General features: G+C 49.6%; 7 protein-coding genes across 7 annotated transcripts; 6 read left to right on the forward strand and 1 right to left on the reverse strand.

The window, feature by feature from the left end:
* Positions 1 to 72: 72 nt before the first annotated feature.
* On the forward strand, positions 73 to 525 carry VFPPC_03471 (hypothetical protein; the record flags this gene model as incomplete). Its single annotated transcript, XM_018282968.1, has 1 exon — positions 73 to 525. One exon carries the CDS (start codon positions 73 to 75, stop codon positions 523 to 525), a length of 453 nt encoding a protein of 150 aa, XP_018147662.1.
* Positions 526 to 998: 473 nt separating this feature from the next.
* VFPPC_03472 (secretion-related small GTPase) lies at positions 999 to 1,958 on the forward strand (the record flags this gene model as incomplete). Its single annotated transcript, XM_018282969.1, has 5 exons — positions 999 to 1,019; positions 1,097 to 1,109; positions 1,192 to 1,581; positions 1,656 to 1,736; positions 1,825 to 1,958. The coding sequence occupies 5 exons, from the start codon at positions 999 to 1,001 to the stop codon at positions 1,956 to 1,958; spliced, it is 639 nt and encodes a 212-aa protein (XP_018147663.1).
* Positions 1,959 to 2,834: 876 nt separating this feature from the next.
* VFPPC_03473 (ribosome biogenesis protein Brx1) lies at positions 2,835 to 3,901 on the forward strand (the record flags this gene model as incomplete). The annotated part of the gene is made up of 3 exons (XM_018282970.1): positions 2,835 to 2,956; positions 3,032 to 3,249; positions 3,306 to 3,901. 3 exons carry the CDS (start codon positions 2,835 to 2,837, stop codon positions 3,899 to 3,901), a joined length of 936 nt encoding a protein of 311 aa, XP_018147664.1.
* A 1,348-nt stretch (positions 3,902 to 5,249) lies between these two features.
* On the forward strand, positions 5,250 to 6,618 carry VFPPC_03474 (F-box domain-containing protein; the record flags this gene model as incomplete). Its single annotated transcript, XM_018282971.1, has 2 exons — positions 5,250 to 6,032; positions 6,097 to 6,618. The coding sequence occupies 2 exons, from the start codon at positions 5,250 to 5,252 to the stop codon at positions 6,616 to 6,618; spliced, it is 1,305 nt and encodes a 434-aa protein (XP_018147665.1).
* A 1,581-nt stretch (positions 6,619 to 8,199) lies between these two features.
* Positions 8,200 to 10,690, forward strand: VFPPC_03476 (histone deacetylase clr3; the record flags this gene model as incomplete). The annotated part of the gene is made up of 5 exons (XM_018282972.1): positions 8,200 to 9,770; positions 9,841 to 9,904; positions 9,960 to 10,052; positions 10,117 to 10,288; positions 10,344 to 10,690. The coding sequence occupies 5 exons, from the start codon at positions 8,200 to 8,202 to the stop codon at positions 10,688 to 10,690; spliced, it is 2,247 nt and encodes a 748-aa protein (XP_018147666.1).
* Positions 10,691 to 13,816: 3,126 nt separating this feature from the next.
* Positions 13,817 to 16,048, reverse strand: VFPPC_03478 (hypothetical protein; the record flags this gene model as incomplete). The annotated part of the gene is made up of 1 exon (XM_018282974.1): positions 13,817 to 16,048. One exon carries the CDS (start codon positions 16,046 to 16,048, stop codon positions 13,817 to 13,819), a length of 2,232 nt encoding a protein of 743 aa, XP_018147668.1.
* Positions 16,049 to 17,626: 1,578 nt separating this feature from the next.
* On the forward strand, positions 17,627 to 19,795 carry VFPPC_03479 (Zinc finger domain-containing protein, PHD-finger; the record flags this gene model as incomplete). The annotated part of the gene is made up of 1 exon (XM_018282975.1): positions 17,627 to 19,795. The coding sequence occupies one exon, from the start codon at positions 17,627 to 17,629 to the stop codon at positions 19,793 to 19,795; it is 2,169 nt and encodes a 722-aa protein (XP_018147669.1).
* Positions 19,796 to 19,997: the final 202 nt, after the last annotated feature.

A 19,997-nucleotide genomic window follows, 5' to 3' on the forward strand; every position in this document is an offset into this window, starting at 1 on the left:
CGTTTGATACCATTGTTGAAGTTTGAAGACTCGGCCGCCTGATTGGCGAAGTGTAGATCAGCCATCTCTTTGATGTTGCATGGGTTGATACAGTATTGCATCGAAAACTCACTTGAGCAGAGTATAATTGATGCCTCCAAGGTGGAACCGATAATTCCTTGTCTGCCTAGTCCAAAACTGCCGTTGCCTAGAACTCTTGATGATTTCCTACTCACACAATCTCCAAGGCAGATTGTGTCCAACGGCGTCGAAAGTATTAATGATACAGATACAATTCATAATCTAGGATTCATGTTGCAAGAAAAATTGCCCAGAGTGCAATGCTGTTATGACCTTGAAAGAGGAACATTCGATGTCAAATGGGCAAACCAGCTCATTGATTGTTTGCACCAGTTTTCCCCCTGCATGTGCGCCTCTCTGTTGTCTGGTGGGCTTTACCAATCAATTGACTGGTGGTCAAGCACCGTGCCCCCAGTACGGAGTAGCGGCACTGGGTTGACCCCTTTCCACTTCGAGGCTGCTTGATGGCCTGAGCGGGGCGACGGGTGCCAGACAGGCTGTTCGAACATGGCCCGGGCTGGTGTGGTGTGCCTAAAGTGCCAGGCTCTCTTCTGCGGGCTCCCCAATTTGGCCACCTCTGACCGGACCGCAGCGCTGGACATGACCTCCAGCCAACTTAGCCAGACACATGCATCCACCAGACCAGACCAGACCAGACCATACTTGAGCGCGTGCTGGCCTTCCGCAGTGACCTAAATAACACCGCCTACCACTTGACCACACCAGACCAGACAAGACCCTTGACCTTGACACAACAACCACATAGCAACTTAACTCTTCCCCTCCACACACTCGCATCCACATCTACCACATCCCGTCCACTACGACAACCGACGTGCGTCGTCTCGCTTGACAATTCTGCGCATCTGCCCCAACACAGCTCTTGACCACTACTACTACACGTGTCCGGCCTTTTTCTCAAGCTCAACACCGCCGCCATGGCCAACGACGAATATGATGTGTGAAATGCCCCTCCCTTACCCCTCGACTTGTTTGCGCCATTGCTAATGATAGGGGCTCTGCCGCTCTCTGACAGTTTCTCTTCAAAGGTACCTCCACCGCCAACTCAAGCAGCCGACTTTGCATGCACTTCTCTACAGCGCAGCCCAGGCTAACATTGCCATCAACTAGTCGTTCTGATCGGAGATTCCGGAGTCGGAAAATCCAATCTTCTCAGCCGATTCACCCGAAACGAGTTCAACCTGGATTCCAAGTCCACCATCGGCGTCGAGTTTGCCACTAGATCCATTCAGGTCGATTCTAAAACGATCAAGGCGCAGATTTGGGACACCGCTGGACAGGAACGTTATCGCGCTATTACCTCTGCCTACTACCGAGGTGCTGTTGGCGCTCTACTCGTCTACGATATCAGCAAACATCAAACTTATGAGAACGTCACCCGGTGGCTGAAGGAGCTGCGCGACCACGCCGATGCAAATATTGTCATTATGCTCGTTGGAAACAAGAGTGATTTGAGACATTTGAGAGCTGTGCCCACTGAGGAGGCCAAGGCCTTTGCCAGTACGTTCCGCCTGGCGGTGCTATTTGAATGGCGACTGGTACCTTGTACATGGACTAACCGAATGTGTCCGTAGGTGAAAACCACTTGTCATTCATTGAGACTTCTGCTTTGGATGCCAGCAACGTTGAGCTTGCCTTTCAAAACATTCTTACTGGTGCGTAGAAACTGTTTCGTCGGCGTGGCAGGATGGAAATGGCACCATTTCTGACAAGCAGGATGCTAATGAGCAATTCAATATATAGAAATCTACCGAATCGTTTCCAGCAAGGCTCTTGACAGCGGCGATGGTGCTCAGGCCACGATCGGTGCTGGCACCAACATCTCACTCAGCAAGCCTGCCGACGACGAATCCGCTAAGGGGGGTAAATGCTGCTAGGCAAATCGCGGCATAACCTACCGCAGCCATCTGGCTTGGGATAGATACCACATGTCTCACACAGCTATTGGGAACGCATGTCACGCATGGGAAGAGTCTTTTGGCGCAGAATTGAGGAAATGAGGAATGGTGATTACGTCTTTGTTGATAATTAGAAGGCGCGGACACATTGACTTTCTTTTTGTTCTGTCTTTGTGATGACATTGATCTGGGCTGGTGCGTTGGACGATCGCTACAAGAGGATATGGTCCTCTTTACGTATAGCAGCTGAATGAATTCCTAATGATTTAAGTTCTTCATAGCTTCCGCTTTGAATGAAGAAAGCCGTTTTTGCCTTGATTCGCAGCCTGCCCACTTCGCCTAGAACAATGAAACACCGTGTGATTGACATCAGTTCGGCAAACCCTTTGTCCCAAACCCCTGTACTTCCTTGCCTTGTCTCTGAAAGGTTGGCGCGAATGCCATGCCTACACTGCAAAGTTAAACATGGCCTGGCGCTGCAGCAATAGCGAGCACATGACAAGCTGTTGGGAGTACTGCGTACCTTGGTGCTCTGTACGGAGTAGGCATCTTGGAATATGTCTGGTGGGTCCAGAACTCTGCCCATATTAACAAGTTAACTATTGACCAAATTGCTCGATTGCCAACCTCTGTGGGAACCAAAAACTGACCCACTTGAAATTATGGGGCTGGACTCTAAAAGTCAAGACCGTCCTCAGGGAGAAAGCCCGTTATCGATAGCAGCCACCATGCTCGTAAATTTTTTGATGTTTGGCAAGTCCTCCAGCATCCCACCTTTGCTTGTCGCGTCGACAGACATTGACAGAATCCCCATAACGTTTCGTTCAATCGACTACAACGTTACCGAAAGCGAATATGGCGGCGGTTTACAAGTCATTGTCAAAAACGGATGCGCAAAAGCCCGATGAGGCGAGTAATGGCGTTAAGAAGAATAAGCAACGGGTCCTCATTCTATCTTCCCGTGGTGTCACCTACAGGTCAGTAATGTGTACACACATTCAAACACGTTACAAGTCTTCCTGCAGTTTCTGATTACTTGAATTGATTTATAGACACCGACACCTGCTCAATGATATCGCCTCTATGCTACCACACGGTCGTAAGGATGTGAAGTTTGATTCGAAATCCAAGCTTAACGAACTCAACGAACTTGCCGAGCTCTACAACTGCAATAATGTGCTTTTCTTTGAAGCTAGAAAAGGGAAAGATCTCTATGTTTGGCTGAGCAAAGTTCCAAATGGTCCAACCATCAAAATGCACCTCCAGAACTGTAAGTATCCGCCCCCAATCACCTTTGCGGGATAATTCTAACGCACGCTTGAACAGTACACACCATGGAGGAGTTGCATTTCACTGGGAACTGCTTAAAGGGGTCACGGCCCATTCTGTCATTCGACGCTCCCTTCGATACCCAGCCACACCTGCGAGTCATTAAGGAATTGTTCCTTCACACCTTTGGTGTTCCTCAAGGGGCACGGAAATCCAAGCCTTTTGTGGATCATGTGATGGGTTTCAGTTTCGTAGATGGCAAAATTTGGGTGCGAAACTATCAGATCAGCGAGGAAGAAGCGCCTGAGGCCCAATCAGGTGCTGACGACAAAGGCAAGAAACCAAAGGGGGGAGTGTCAGGCAGGGCGGGAAACACTGAAATCAAACTTGTGGAAATCGGCCCACGATTTGTGCTCACACCCATTGTTATTCAAGAGGGATCTTTTGGCGGACCCATCATTTACGAAAACAGAGAGTTCATTTCGCCTAATCAACTGCGTTCCGATCTTCGCAAGGCAAAGGCTTCTAGGCATAATGCAAGAGTAGACCAGTATGCAGAGAGGCTGTCAAGAAAAGGGGAGCTGGGCCTGCGATCCAGTGGCGGCCAGAGGCAAGCTAAGGATGGACTTGACAACAAGTCTCTGTTTGCATAGAAAAGAGGAGCCATGGGGGTACTGGTGTATAGGGCTCGATCAAATATGGCGTAGGAGTTAATGGATTTGTATCAATTCTATGTTCGCAAGCAGATAGAGGCTCTTTATGCCAATGGAGAAGAAGCATACCAAGGCTGAGTACTTGATGGTCTCATCTGCAAAGCACCCTCCGCCCCAGCATGTGCCACAAATTCATCAGTACAAAGATCCACAGCAGACCAGGACTATCCTCTCCCATCCTCAACGCATGAAGAGGCACATGGGGGCGGGCAGGTGATGGATTTTGGTGCAATTCGTGTGCCAGATAACGTATGCCATGGCATTGTATCTTCGCCTGAAATTCCGTTGCCATCTCTCTAATAAGCTAAATTGTTGATGGCTCTGAGAACTGCCTAGGTAGTCATCTGCTGTTGCATGCGCCGGTATCAAATTGGTCGGTCCGCTATCTGGGATCGATGTTGTCATTGGGTGATGGATGACAACCAGGGTACGGGCCGACCAGGGGTGTCGGTGGCACTCAAGACACCAGACGCGCAACTTGTCAATCGCTTGAGGTGACTTTCCCCTTCTCCAGCTTCCCAAAGTTCCTGACATCTCAACATCAAACACCAAATTCGCTCCCGCAATCATGGCTCCCGCCATAGCGATGCAATCATCGTCGAGGATGGTGTATATGCGTGCTTTGACTTCCAGTTCTACCCCCTTGGGCTTTGCTTGCCCTGTTTCAAACCCCAACGCTGGGGTCGCAGGAAAATAGAACATTGTGCAATCGCGCCTCTGGTGTCTGTTGAGTCATCACGAGGCCTTCGAGGAGCATACGAGCTCCCATAACACCACACCTTCTTGTTTATTTCCGATTCCTGTCCCACAGTCTAGTCTGCTCCTAGCTTCTCGCCAATACCTCGAGAAAGGAGCCTAGCTAACGCGACATAAATCACAATCTGGCACGGTCATCGCCGTTTGCCATACTACACCACAACGGTAGGCCTCTGGGGCTCTGCACATATTATCATGTTTCTTAAAATAGGTATGCATACTACGTCGTGTTATATCTGATCGCAGCTAACCTTCTAAGACCTCATTGTCGTGTCGGTTCGAGTTTGATATTGAATGATCAAAAGTCAACACCAAGTTTCTATCGATAGAGGGATAGAAGAGCGCAGTCATATATTCACATCGTCTAATTAAACAACAAAAACTAACGGCAAGATCAAAAACAAACGCTGAAAAAAAAAATTCATACCAGGGAGAAGAAGAGGCATCCAGACAGAAGGCGATCTACTTAGCTTGTAATCACCAAACTTTCGACACCTTGTCATAATTTACTGTTCACTATTCAGCTTGCACAATGACAGCTCCCCCAAAACTGTCGGCCTGCCTGGCAGGCTTACCCGTCGAGATTCTTCTTGATGTATACCAGCATCTAGACGTACAGTCCATTTTTGAGCTGTCACTTACTAACTCGGAATTCTTCATCTTTTTTCAACGACACAAGATTGACATCCTTCTACCTGTTCTCATGCGGGATTTTAGTCCTTTCGATGAGCTCGTCCAAGTGTATACTGCGACGGTTGATGATATTGCCGGTGGTGGGCTGTACAGGCCGAGGAAAGTGGTATTTAAGAGGTATTTCGGCGATAAGGGGGTAGTTCTGAGTAAGGAAATGCCTGCGTCCAGCCTGTCCGATCATGTTGCGAGCAGCAGATTTACGGAGGTCACCAATCCTCGAAGCATGTTGAAACCATCAGATTTGACCTCGGATACTGTTATCTTGACCGGGGCCGATATCGATGGCCTACTCAAGAAGTGTCGACTGGTCCATGAGTGGGAAGAATTGTTTCCACAAATGCGATGGTTTCACCAACCTGAAGACTGTCGTCTCCTTCGCCCTCACGAGCAAGTACGATTTCGAAAGGCACTATACAGGTGGTGGCTCTATGGCATCTATTTTCATGGCGACTTCCCTCGCCCGCGAGTTGGACATCCCGAGCCCTTTGTCGACGACATTCGCACAAGCCAGATGCGTTACCACTCAACTGCCGAGTTGGTGGAATTGATGGACCTCCTTGAAACTGTAAAAGATGTTATCTTGCAATATATTTGTCCTCGACTAGATCCGAGCCAACAACAGGTATGCTTGTTTTACACGACGACGTACTGTACAAGAGCCTTTCACACTGACGACTATTACATAGACTTTGATACAAACTTCATTGGTCGAGGATGTTGGGAGGAGTCAGTCTCTGGCTACGAGCTGGAGCGACCAAAGCCACTGGGGTCGAATTGTCAAAACTTACGTAAAGCTCGGGCCTGAGGACCTGCTGTATTATTTCAAGAACATTTACAGCTATCCACGGAAACGACTCATCACGGAAATCCAGCTGCGATATCCGAGCTTCACGTTCGATCAAGAGTCAATTCAGATCGCCGTTCGGTGTGCTCTAGATGAGAGATGTTGGTTAGAGAAGAAGGTCATTTTGGCAGAGCATCGTTCCGGAGGCATCGTTGATTTTGACGATGACCGAGATGACGATCGGCTCAGGTTGCAAGGCGATGCAAGTCCCACTGGGCAGTTGCCAGGCGGGTCAAAATTCAGACAGTCATATTCGCGCTATTCGCCTCGTGGCGATGACGGTGCGCTGCTGGATGACTATTTGCGTCTCTCGGCATTTGATTCCCGGTTCACCGCGTCAGCATTTTTGGGCGCCGTCAATTGATACTTCACTGTATCTTTGGTTGAGATTGGACCAAACATTCCAGGAAGGGCTCTTTGCTCTAGATAGTCGATAACAAGTGCATATAGCTGACATACAAGCACTACAAGCATGTGCTGCCGAGATTTATGAGCAGTTGATGCCGACAATTCGACCAAGATCTCGCAATTGACCACAGCGTGGCCTACCTTTGATATGTTGTCAGCCGTCCTTGCCCAAGCTTGCCTCGTACATCCTCCTGCGTAGCGCCGCATGTGATTGGCCGCTTGCCTTGAATCGATGATAAGCCATCCATGTTCATTGAAAGTCACGAGCAATGCATTCTTGGTAATGAGTCTTGGCCTATTCCAAATGCAGGCACAGTCGTAGTGCTGGCTCAACGATTCCTGAAGGTGGGAGATGTAGGAATCCTTGGGATAATTACGGTCACAGCTTCTATTGTTTGGGATATAGAGATAATAGTTCATAGATGGTAATGCCAGTATACTGTTCAGATGTGTCTCATCAAGAATTGTATGGCATATGAATGGGGAGATTACTACATGTATTGTTCAATAATAGTTGACTTTTTGCTGCCAGGCGATCTTGGGGACGTGGAACATTGATCAAATTTAATTGCAGTTAAAGACATGGAGCAGACGAGACACCAGACAGGTCTGGCGCAGTCTGGCAGGTGCATGTGGGGGCAGGTGCTGGGGGGGCAGCACTTTGAGTGCAATGTTGAGCTTCAATGTTGCCATGACTTGCTGCATGTGGAGGGCCGCGCCTAATCTCCAGGCGCCAGATGCGGCCTGGCCTGGCCTGGCGCTACTGTGTGCGTCTGCTGCACTTGACATTGACGTCGGCTTCAATTGATTTATCCAACCAGACTTATTACACCAAAGTCCACCGAGCAGCAGCCTCAGCGGCTCTGTCAACGCGCGCAGCCGCAAAGACTGGTGTTATTTTCTGCTGAATTGCATCTATCGTTCTTTCTCATCCTCTGCTTAGTATTTACATGGCATTTCTTTGCAACAGCCGCGCGCTCAAAGAGTAAACTCGGCGCAGTTGGCAGACTCCTGAAGTAAACATTTGACTTCACTCAACTACCAACCTCCAGCCCAAACAGGTAAGTTATTCTTCGTATTCAGCACGACGCGCAGACCTTGCACCACAAGATGAGTGCTCTTCTCCTGGCCGCTTCACAGGCAATAACCTTTGAAACCTGTTACTGCGTCCCGGTTGCCCTTTGAGCAGGTCTGCAAAGGGAGACAGAGCCTGGTCTGTGTATACAGTCCAGCACCCTTGTTTCAAAAAGTCTTGTGAAGCGCTCTAAAAAGACAAACGCACTTGGAAACTCGCATTTCCAAAGCTTCATATTATACTTCAGACATCCCTTATTTGCTGACGCAGGCACGCTACAGATCCATTACGGTTTGAGGTGACGGTTGAGAACTTGAGACCAGGCTAGCTCATCTGAGCGCAATCCAACACTCGCAGCCTACAATCCACCTTGTAGAACCTCAGGTGCACAATCCCCAACATCGCAGTCGTTCCATTCTCTTGCCACTGCCTGATGCTCTATTATAAGAGGGCTGCACTATCATGGAAGAACACTTGGCAATGGATGTGGACGATCATCCCATGAGAGATGCTGACATGGCAAACGGAGTCAGTCATGACACTGGAGCGCGGCCTGAGGATGACGACGATACTGCTTCTGAAGAAGTCAGCTATGAGGATGGCACCGACCTTGATGCGCAGGACCTGGCCCTGGAGCAGCTTAGACGGCGTGGACTGCTTCCCACCGGCTGTTGCTACGATGATCGTATGAAACTGCACATGAATGCAGATTTCAGCCCAAATACCCACCATCCTGAGGATCCGCGTCGCATTCACGAAATCTTCAAGGCTTTCAAGCGGGTCGGTCTGGTGTACTCTGGGCCAGAAGCTGAGCTGCCAAAAATAATCAAGGAATGCCCTACACGATACATGTGGAGGATTCCCGTTCGTCCCGCGACTCGCGAGGAGATTTGTCTGGCACACTCTTCCGAACACATGACCTGGGTGGAACAACTGGACAAGCTGAGCACGGCTGAGCTTCGCGAACTGACAAAGAGATACGACCAGGGACGAGAATCTCTCTACGTCGGAAGCATGTCATATCCCGCTGCTCTTCTATCCGCCGGTGGTGCTATTGATACCTGCAAGAATGTGGTGGCTGGCCAGGTCAAGAATGCATTTGCCGTCATCAGACCTCCCGGACATCATGCCGAATATGATGCTCCAATGGGCTTCTGCTTTTTCAACAACGTACCAGTCGCCGTTCGTGTATGCCAGCAGGATTACTCGGATGTTTGCCGCAAAGTTCTTATTCTAGATTGGGATGTTCACCATGGAAATGGCATCCAAAACATATTTTATGACGATCCCAACGTCCTCTATATTTCTATTCACGTCTACCAAAATGGCAATTTTTACCCCGGGAAGCCTCCAAACCCGGAAACACCAGACGGAGGAATCGAAAACTGTGGCACTGGCCCTGGCCTGGGAAAGAACATCAACATTGGCTGGCACGACCAAGGCATGGGCGACGGCGAATACATGGCTGCCTTCCAAAGGATCGTCATGCCTATTGCAAAAGAGTTCAATCCTGACCTTGTAGTTATATCTGCTGGCTTTGATGCGGCAGACGGGGACGAGCTGGGTGGATGTTTTGTCACTCCGCCCTGCTACGCACACATGACCCATATGCTCATGTCTCTGGCTGACGGCAAGGTGGCCGTATGTCTCGAAGGAGGGTACAATCTTTCCGCCATCTCGAACTCTGCGGTGGCCGTTGCACGCACGCTCATGGGAGAACCGCCACCAAAGATGATAATACCGAAGCTCAACAAGGAAGCTGCACGAACGCTGGCAAAGGTTCAAGCTTACCAGGCTCCTTACTGGGAATGCATGCGTCCAGGAGTAGTCGACGTTCCTGCTGTTCAGTCTCTAAACGCAAATCGCTTACATGACGTAATACGGAGTGCCCAACGGCTACTTCTGCAGGAGAAGCATAACATGCTTCCTCTTTATGTTCAAAGAGACCAGTTATACAAGTCGTTCGAAAACCAGGTTCTGGTTACGCCGAATCTTCACAATTCTAGAAGGATGCTGGTCATCATTCACGACCCGTAAGTAATGTATTTGCCTGAGGCTGTGACCCTTTGATATAGAAATCGTACGTGTCTGACGATTTATTAGCCCGCAATTACTCGCACAACCAGACGCCATTGATTCGTCATTGGAAGCGCATAATGCATGGGTGGTGAGTGCTAATATCATAGTCACCCAATTTTGTCTCATACTGACAAGAACCACAGGTGGACGGAGTGACCCAGTATATCGACTGGGCTGTCGGTCAGAAATTTGGCATCATGGATATTAACGTGCCGCCTTACATTACGAACGACGATGTAATATGCCATTCCGTTTCTGTAAACTCTGCTTCTACCAGAAACCATGCTAACCTCGAGCTAGGACATGGATTCTTATATTCCGGGCTATAAAGAAAGGGCCCTCCAAGAGCAAGTTCAACAGCTTATGAACTATCTTTGGGATAATTTCTTGCAATTGTATGACGCGGATGAGATCTTTCTTATGGGAGTAGGTAATGCCTACCTCGGGGTAAAGGTCCTTTTAATTAATCGAGGTACTTATTCTCTTTCGCATCGTATCATATGTTTCGGTAACTGATAGCGTCGAAGATTGCAAATCGAAAATATCTGGAGTTGTGAACTTTGTCACAGGAAATTTGCGTCCAGTCAAGTCCGACATCGATCCAGACCTTTCATCATGGTACAAAGAGAATTCAAGGGTCTATGTTGCCAGCGACCATGCCTGTTGGTCAGATCATGACTTGACCAAGAAGGTGCAGAAACGAAGATTCGGAACTGTTGTTCGCAGTCCTAAGCTCGGCCTCAATAAGATGATGCAAGAGCATGCAGACGAAGCACAGGAATGGATTCTGGCGCGGGTCTCGACTACAAGCGGCGGTGACACCACAGAAGAGGAAGATGAAGACGAAGAGAACGGCGGCACTAAGTCCACTTAAGAATTTCAATGGATTGTTTTCTTGGGACTGTTTTCCAGAGCCCAACGATGCCTCTAATGCGTTGCTAGCTCCTGGCCAGGTTGCATTCGGATACGGTGTTTGGGTTGCGGGTTTCAGGAAGTGCTATGAGGGGGGGTTTTTTTTTCGATTTGGGTGATCTCTTTTAGGCCTGTTTTCTGCGTGTTTACCAATACCTATACCAGGGATCAGGATTTATTCCAAGCAGTCCTTTTTTGACAAACACATGATAAGCAGAGTTGCCGCACAGTGCCATTAGTGCCAATAATTCTTCGCACTGTACGTCTGCCTTCTCCATGCTTTGTGCTCGGAGTCGGTCTAGAGATTCGCCGACAGATTTTCCTGGGAGAATTGTAGGATCAAGCCTGCAACCAGCATGTTTCAAGATCACGGTCCTCTCATACTTGGGGATCCCTGTTCCGGTTGTCGCAAAGTATCTCTGCGTGGAATTGTGACGCGTTTCCTTCAATATGGATCGTGATCGTGATGGACGAGGTCGGAGGTAAGATATTTTACTGAATTTGTCATCTGATATTCTGGAGATTCTGCTTTCGCCGACTCTGAACTTCATGCCCAGACGCCGGCCCCTGTTTTAGGTGCCAAATTGCCTTGCAAATGCAAGTTCATTGTCAACGTCGCTGCCCTACCTCAACCTTTAGACATGTTCGTTTCAAACGCTGCGCGGAATCGATGCTGATCAAATCTGCAGATACGACGATGGAGAGGTGGTTCGATACGGGGCGGGCGAGTCTTGGAGACCAACACCACGAGGTGGCGGCCCTCCTGGAGATCGATCACCTCGGAGACCTAGAAGTCCCATTAGAGATAGGCCTAGGAGTCCACGCCCGAGAAGTCCACGCCCGAGAAGTCCACGCCCGAGAAGCCCTCGTCCACGCAGCCCTCGTCCACGCAGCCCTCGTCCGAGAAGTCCCATTATCTCTGGATCCGACAGCTATGTACCTGGTCGGTATCCGCCTCGACGACGGTCAAGAAGCGGTGATCGATTTCGTCGCGATCGATCTCGTGACCGTGACAGCCCTCCACGACGACGAGAACGTACACGGTCGCCCATAAGACGATCCCCTCCACCACGACGTAGTCCATCCCGGCGAGCGTCACCGATTCGAGACAATAGATACGACCGTCCTCGGTCACCACGCCGCGACTGGGAACGCGAAAGAGATCAAGCTCGGGATAGAGACCGAGAATGGGATAGAGATCGACTGCGTGATAGGGAACGGGACTTTGACAGACGCGATGAGAGGTTGGTTATCGTGCCCAGTTTACTACATGGTGAGGTCTGGAGACTAACAAATATTTACAGACGCAGGTCACGCTCGCCTTTCGGTCGTGACAGGCGAGAAAGAAGCCCGCCGGGCAAAATTACACCTATGGGCACAAGAGGGGGATCATATCGGCCCAGATCACGGTCACCAAGTCGGTTGGGCGAGAGATATCAGTCTTACCGGAGAGCTTCACCGATTCGCGAATCCGGGATCTCCTCTGGCATCACATCTCAGCCACCATCGGAAAGGGCCTCGCCACGCCCGAGTTCACTCAGGGCACGATCTCCGTTGCAATCGCGGGAGGAATCTCCTCATCGTACCGTAGGGTCGGGGTCCGGCTCTATCAGGGATACGCCCCGGTCTGGCCCTTATGATCCTCCATCCGCTTCTAGGTCACCACCGCGGGGCCCTGCAGCACTTAGAGCACCACCTACAGGCCCATCATCAGGTCGAACTCTCTCGACTTCTGTGTCGTCCCCTCTACCTTCTAGCTCCAGGCACCCACAGACTCCTGGAGCAATGCCGCATCGCACAGATGCGCCCAGCCCAACCAATCCCCCATCCGGCCCGCGAGGATATGTACCTCAACGAGGAGGCTATTCATCTCGCGCTGGGCGAGGGGGTTGGAGCCAGCCGCCATCCCGACAGATGTCAGGCTTATCTCCTTCACCAACCACTCCAGGCGGATCTGCTGGAATTCCTACCGGTCCAAGAGGGGCACCGTCTGCTGGATCATCAACGCCCACGCAAGGCAGACCGTTCAATCCACCCACAGGGCCGGCATCACAACATGGTAGCGGCCCGCGACAGACCCTTGCTCAGAGCCTTCTAGGAACTATGCCTCCTCTCATTCCAGGTGGGAAACTGGACTCAACAATGACACCACTCACACTAGGCGTCACTCGTGAATTGGAGCCTCACTACAGAAAGCTTCGTGACGAAGAAGAAAAAATGCGCGACGAGCTCCGAGTCAAACAAGAACGCCTTCGAAAGTCACTATACATGTGGGACAGGCTAGAACGGGAATCTCGGGCTTGGGAGCTGCGCAGTGACTTAAGTGAGAAGAGTATGAAAAATCTTGCTGGGGAGGGCATGGGAGGCGCTGCCTTCTAATCAGCTGATGGGTGGTACGGTGCAATCGCACTTGTCCCTTTTCACGACGTCAAAACGCATACGTATGCCTTGTAGTTTACTATACACTGTGTTACTTTTACTTTTATTTTTCTTCTCTGCATGGGGGATTTGAGCAAGTCTGGAGTACAGCTGGGTTAAAAGGTAACAAACAACTGGTGCTTTTAGGCGTTTGGCAAGAAGGATAGTGTGAACTTCATGTATAGTATTTTGGTGGTAGAGATAACCCTTTTTTGCAGGGAAACTGAATACCACTGTTTGGTTATACATGAAGTGGCTTGTAAGATGTCGACAGGGCCCCAGGTGATGAAGCATACCAAAAAATATGTTAAAAATACCTGCTTTTGTCATGCAAAAAGCAATCGGACAGAATGGGCAAGAGAATGGAGCCATGGTGACCTAAATTATGCAGGTTGTACTTATTGCATGGTGGATTTCATGTGCCGATGCAAACCTCACGTCACCTCCCATCTGCCTTGTCTCTTCTTATCGCACAAAGCCTTCACATGTCGTAACCGCAGACAAACTCAGAATACAGTCTGTAGTAAAAAGTGTTTACCTACATGCAAGTATACATACACCAATACATCTCAATATATCTGAGCATACAACACGGCTTGTGATACCTTGTACCTAGTTAAATACTTTTTAACATGTGTGAAGCCTTTAAAATCACTGGATTTGCGAAATTTTAGAAGGCCACGACATGTTCGTCGTCTTCGTAATCACCATCCCACTCCTCCTCCGAGTCTGATTGCTCCGAACCAAAATCCTCCATACTGTACTGTAGTTCTCGCATTTTTTGATTGTCGAACAGGATGTTCACAGTTGTGCATTTTCCATGCACAAAATTCTGCGGACTCGTGCTGCTACCAAGTGCTTCTTTTCCGTCATCTTCATCATCTTCTTCATTGTCGTCATCGTCGTCATCATGTCCCTCCGTGGCATTAAACTCGTCGTCATCTGTATCAGGCTCTTTGTATGAAGGATTTCCATGTTGATGACGTGTAGATTTGCCGAGTCGGCTTCGAGCGTCCGAGCACTGGCTGTTGGAGGCAATTCTGCTGCTACGGCGGGATGGTGATGTGGACTCCAACGACCGTGTCTTCTTTAACGCCGGAAGAATTCCACGCTCATCTGGTTCGCGCAGTGTTGTGTGGAGATTTGGGGGGACAAACGGGCGGAGAAAGACCCTCTCCATCTTCTCGCGCCACTCATGGCGCAGTTTTGCGCGTACTTGCCAAGGAATGTCTAGCATTGTCTTGATGGCAAGAAACCTCAGATGTGGTAAATGCGGTGCGCTGCTGATGATCGATTGGAAGAACATCTCGGCAGTTTCTACTGACCAGTCCCGAATATGCTCGATATCGAGGACCCTGAGGCTAGATGGCCATTTTGGTGTCTGAGATGGCAGCAGTGCTTGGTCGTACATTGGGTCGGCGTCATTTATACAATCATGATGCCGATAGTACGACAAGTTCATGTGTAACTCTCTCAAGTTTGGACATGTGTCGGCCAGGTCTGTGAGGAATGCTAGGTCAAGCGACTGGTTGTGCATGAGGGTCAAAATTCTGAGTCCAACACCATGGGTCCGAAGGAACAAGGACAAGTCCTCAGACCTAATTTCCCAGCAATTGATTAGCTCAAAGTGGACAAGATTTCTTGGTAGCAGTGGGAGCAACCGATCATTCATCACGGTCGAGGACTCAAAGACAAGGTGTTTCAGCGAATTCAGTTGTGAAATAGCGTGGGCCATGGCTTGGATAACTCTACCGTCCTCGTGGTAGGTCTGTAGTTCCTCAGAACCCGATTTTATTTGCAGGTTTTTCAGTGATGGCACCTGGAAGTTGGTTAAACTTAGTCTAGTGAGCTGTGCGAAAGGCGCCATCCGATGGAGGTCTGACATGGCATCGATCGTGGGAACGTAATTTCCAAGAAACCTGCCACTCCATTCCCAGCTCTTCAGGGTAGTTGGGAAGGGCTTTTCACCTGCCAAAGCGCAATCAGGAGAGGCGGCGTTCAGAGCCCGGAAAATATCCTCGGGATAGTGCCAGCGAAGAGTCTGGTCTAAGTCTCTGTAAGGGGGTTGATCCATGGAGGTATAGAGTATCAACTCTTTGAGGCGAGAGAGTGGGCTAATTAGTTGATATAAGAGCGCCAACGGCACAATTTGAACGTTGATGTGCAGTGCCTCCACCTTTACCCTGTAGTTATACAGGGTCTGCGAAGGAGGTTGATTAAGCAAAAGTGCTAGCCGTTTGGCCTTGGCGGTATTTTTAATGGTGGGACAACGATATACGGCAGTGAGTGCAGGCTCGGAGAATGCCTTGCAAATGGTCGCAGACTGAATCAACCAACTGTTGGACAGCACGTCTGTAGAGCCCTCTCGAGCGGCATACAGGAAAATATCAGACCAGCACCCAAAGGGCACGCGAGGGTCTTGCCAGTCTGGGATAAAAGCAGGTGATATAGAGTCGATGGAGGCAGCAGGTTGAGGGAGTATTTTGCGCCTCTTAGCGTTTGCCGGTGCTGGGATTCGACGTCGTTTCTTCCCAGATTGTCCTCGTGAGCCACTGGCAACCCTGCGTCTCGCAAGAGATGAATTTTGGACCACATCACCACCAGGGCTGGCTCGAAACTGTTGATTTCCATCGACTCGTGCGGCTGATCGTGACACTCGCATATTTGACAGCCTTGGCTCTAAACTATTCGTGGTAGTTCCGGGGTTGCTCTCAACGTCCGAATCGGAGGTAGTGGCAGATTGCGCATCGGTATTATTATCGGATTCGGTAGAATCCTCCGCATAATTAGGCCTTGGACGGCTCCTTGCACGGGAATTCATTGCTCGGGACGCGCTATTAGGATTGCGCCGGTTGGCAGTTCGGCTTCTGCGCCTAGAGCTTGAGCTGCGAGTTAAAGCCATCTTGATCGGGCACAGCTAGTATTTTACTCTTGATACGGACCAGGCCATGTGCTGTACAAGCTCCTATCATTTTGGAGAGTGGAAAGGTGGGTTCTCAAGAATGAAGTCACTGCACAAGAGCGAACAAAGGTGGTTGTAGAGAACAAAGTCATACCAGACTGTATTGTGACCTTGAAGTGCATGAGATTTGGTGGGGCTCAGCTTGGGAAGGTGCCTGTTCCGGCAGCCATGCATTCGGAACATGCAAGCAGGAACTGAGTGTGCATACGTTGGTTGTTCGAAGCCGGGGTTGGCCAGATTTATGCAATAAAAGTGGAACACTTGAGAGAAACGGGGTCATCAATGCAAGCTTAGACAAATCACTGGACACCATGATAGTAATGGCAATCAACACCTTGGATGAGCTGCCTTTACTTTTCAATAGAGATTACGAAAACTCTACCGATTTGTGAGGTAATTCCGTCTAATAACTGTGCTATGTGCTGCCATGCAGAAGAGTTATATTCTCCATAAAAATGTAATTTGAATCTTGGCTCTATACCATACCATAGATAATGCTGCTTTGTTTCAGCAGCAGAGAACCAACGGATGAGCCCTCCTGCCTCCTACTCCGTACACCTGGGGGTCAAAAGCATTTAAACTCCTAGAAGGTATCGCTCGTGGTGTATTCTAACACATACTGAGATATGTTAGTGCGTATTTGGATGTATGAGAGAAAACTTGGATGTATTGGTCTATACTGAAGGTAGGTAGGTACTTGTTACCACAGACTGCACGCCGTCTGGTACTTACTACTCACAGGTGCTGGCCGGGGTAGGGCAGCACTTCTGACAACAGACATTGCTTTTACAAGGCAAACTTAATTGCCTTGCATAGGAACTAGAAGCATTAAAAAGGTTCAGAAACCTCAGGCAGGAAAGCGCATCAGAGTCTGCTGTCTGCTCTTGTAACCATCACAGATTTCACCTGTGTGCATCGACGGCACCAAGTACCTAGGTACTCACTCTCATGCCTGGTGCTGCATGGAGCACTGAGCGTAGGTGAACCAACCAATGTCAACTAAAGTGGAGATTCCCGTACTCTTCACGTAGACTCGCCCTAAACCCTTTCTGGACTCCTTCATCGAAGCAAATCCACCCCCTGCAACTCTCACGCGTCTCATTGCTGCCATTGATCGCATGCGCCATCGCATCACGTCCGACTGAGCCTCATTTCTCGCATTGCCAGACACGGCATCAAATCGGTTCCCTGCCGACTGCTTTGTTTGCACGACCAGACATTGAACATAGCAACCTCACGGCCGCCGTGATCTTGGAAATTGGCTGCTATACCATCGTGCACGAGGGCTCTCAGGCTGCCTTTGTCTCCGGTTCATTGCCTTTGGTCGTCTCCACGTGTTTGACGGTTTTGTAAACATCTCTGGGTATCACACTTGACCAGCAGCGACCCTCAACTGATCCGCAGAAACAATGAATCAACCATTTTGCTGTTCTTGAGGCAACCTTGCATACGGCATCATCACAGTTCACCTCTTGGCGTTTTCTTTCAGCACTGCCGTTCTGTGAATGGGCTTTAAACATGACGGCGCATAGCCCTTGCCAGCGGACAGCCCCCTTTCTCCATCGCACCTGGCTCAAGAGTGTTAAAGCTCTCCAAGAGTCATCCGTCATGGGAAACATAATATCTTCGCCTATGCATAAGTTGCCTCATGGCGGAAGTCATGACGGCCCGCCGCCAAAGCGACGTCGCATTTCATCACCCGACTCACTCGACATGGATCGTCTCGTCGCATCACCACGCATGTCTGAGTCCGGTTCAACTCTCCGCATTGAGGTTCTCAAAATCCTTCACAAAGACTCGAAAAGAGTCAAGACATACTATGGAGAAACACCCCCTGATTTTTTCAACACAAAGGCGCGGTGTAAAGTCACCATTTTTGACATGAGCTCAGGTCCACCACAAGTCCTGCATTGCCAGAGTCAGCTATGTGACCTGATAACCTTCCAAAACCCGGCCGGGCCATATCGTATTGCCCGCGTTGACTTGCCTCGCCCGTTTTTTGTTCCTCACGAGAGCATTCTAATCAATCGACCCGACGATGGAGGTTTCGACCTGTCGGACTCGTACCAATTGGTGATAGAGCTGGAGGCTGCCAATGAAACCAATTGGCCGCCGTTGGACGAGCAAGACTTTGGCATACCTTTGCAGTCTCTATATCCACCCTGGGGGACGACTCGACAGTGGATTCTATCTAGCACATTTGACAGCGTTTTTGGGAGATTAAAACATCCTCTCAGCCTCTCAGCAAGGTATCCATCCGACCAATCCAGCTACCAGACGAACTATGTAATGTCAGTTGACCTTCGGTGGACGGCTGGATTCAAGGCCCTGAGACGCCTTGAAAAGGGGTCCATGGGCTGCATCAATGCAATTGATCCAGATGTGGACATGTACAGCGACAGTGTCCTCGGCCAACCTTGTGAAAATGGGGCTAATGGCGTCAATGGTCATATACACGGCGAATCACTTCATGACCAAGATGATGAGCTTACTGGGGATCAGACTCCATCTCGATCGTTAAGAACTCGAGAAAAGAACAAGATATATAATCTGAAAGTACTCAGCGATCAAGCAATCGGGAGAGAGAAGAAACAGCGCGGGAGAAATCTTAATCCAGAGACGAATGACGGCCGGGTGCAATACATCCTACCAACTGACCAACCCATTTCTTTGGACTACCACCGCTGTGTAAGTTGCGGCGCGTATCATGACTCAATGGACCAACTGCAGCTACACCTACAATCGTCTCACCCAGCATACAACTATATCCTTGAGTCGACAAGCCAGGGCCCCCTATTTCGAGTATCTTCACTTCGGGAACCGACGGTTTCTCCGCACAAAGCTATTCATCTGGGACGGGCAACGAAGCCCTTCAACCTTCAAACCCTCATATCCGGGGACCAGAGTTGGGCATTGTCGCGACTCGGGCTTGATGCAGACGAAGTCTTTAAGTCTCCAACAAAGAGCTTTCTTGACCGAGTGCAGTCAGGATCGCCCGTTGCAAAGCCTCCTAAACTCCCATTACGCCGACCTGTCAAGGCGACAAAGATCAGCAAGGTTTTGGTGCCAAAAATTCCACAACCACTTTTCCACCCTATAAGCAAAGCCAAGTTGAAGCCTGGGCAAGAAGTCCCTCAGAATGTTCTGGACAGTACTTGGTTGATACAAAGGCACCGTGAAAGCATAGCAGAATTCTCTGATGTCACTGCGGCGGAGAAGGAGTATATATGGGAATGGGACGGCTATATTCTACAGCAGAACATTACCTCAGCTGCGTATTTCTCCCGTAACTGGCTAGGTTTTGTTGAAGAAAAGGCCAGCTGGCTCTCCGGGAAAGACCACCGGATGCTTGAGTTTGGTAAACACGCAAGTGTGCTGTTGGCACGAGATGCCCTGGATGATGAGGACTTGCAGCAAGCTTTCAAGTACATCAATGAAGCAAGAGCAAAACTTACCCATGGCCAAACCCAGCAAACGGAGACATCGGGAATCGATGGGCAGGCGAAAGACATGGCCAGCACCAAGCAGTCCCTGAAAGTCTCGCAAATCCGCAAGGGGGCCAATGGCTGCACCGTTTGCCAACTTCCCGTTCTCGGCCCGCGGCTCCTCTTGTGCGCCAATGTCGTAAGATTCCCCAAACCCTGCTTGCAGTGGACCGAGAGAACGATAGAGAGAGTCCTAGGCTAACGTGGTGATTCAGACATGTTTGAAACGTTTATACCACGCTGATTGCATCAAAGGCGAAGCCATTACACCGGTGACTAAGCCAGGATGGCTCTGTAACATTTGCAGCAAAAACAGGAGTTCTGACTAGCGGCCGATTTCACTCTTCAACAGGGCCAAACTCAAACTTCTCAAAAGGAAGTCGAGTCTATGAAATATCTATCAT

Source organism: Pochonia chlamydosporia, chromosome 2, assembly GCF_001653235.2.
Source record: "Pochonia chlamydosporia 170 chromosome 2, whole genome shotgun sequence".
In the NCBI taxonomy this organism is placed as follows: Eukaryota; Fungi; Ascomycota; class Sordariomycetes; order Hypocreales; family Clavicipitaceae; genus Pochonia; species Pochonia chlamydosporia.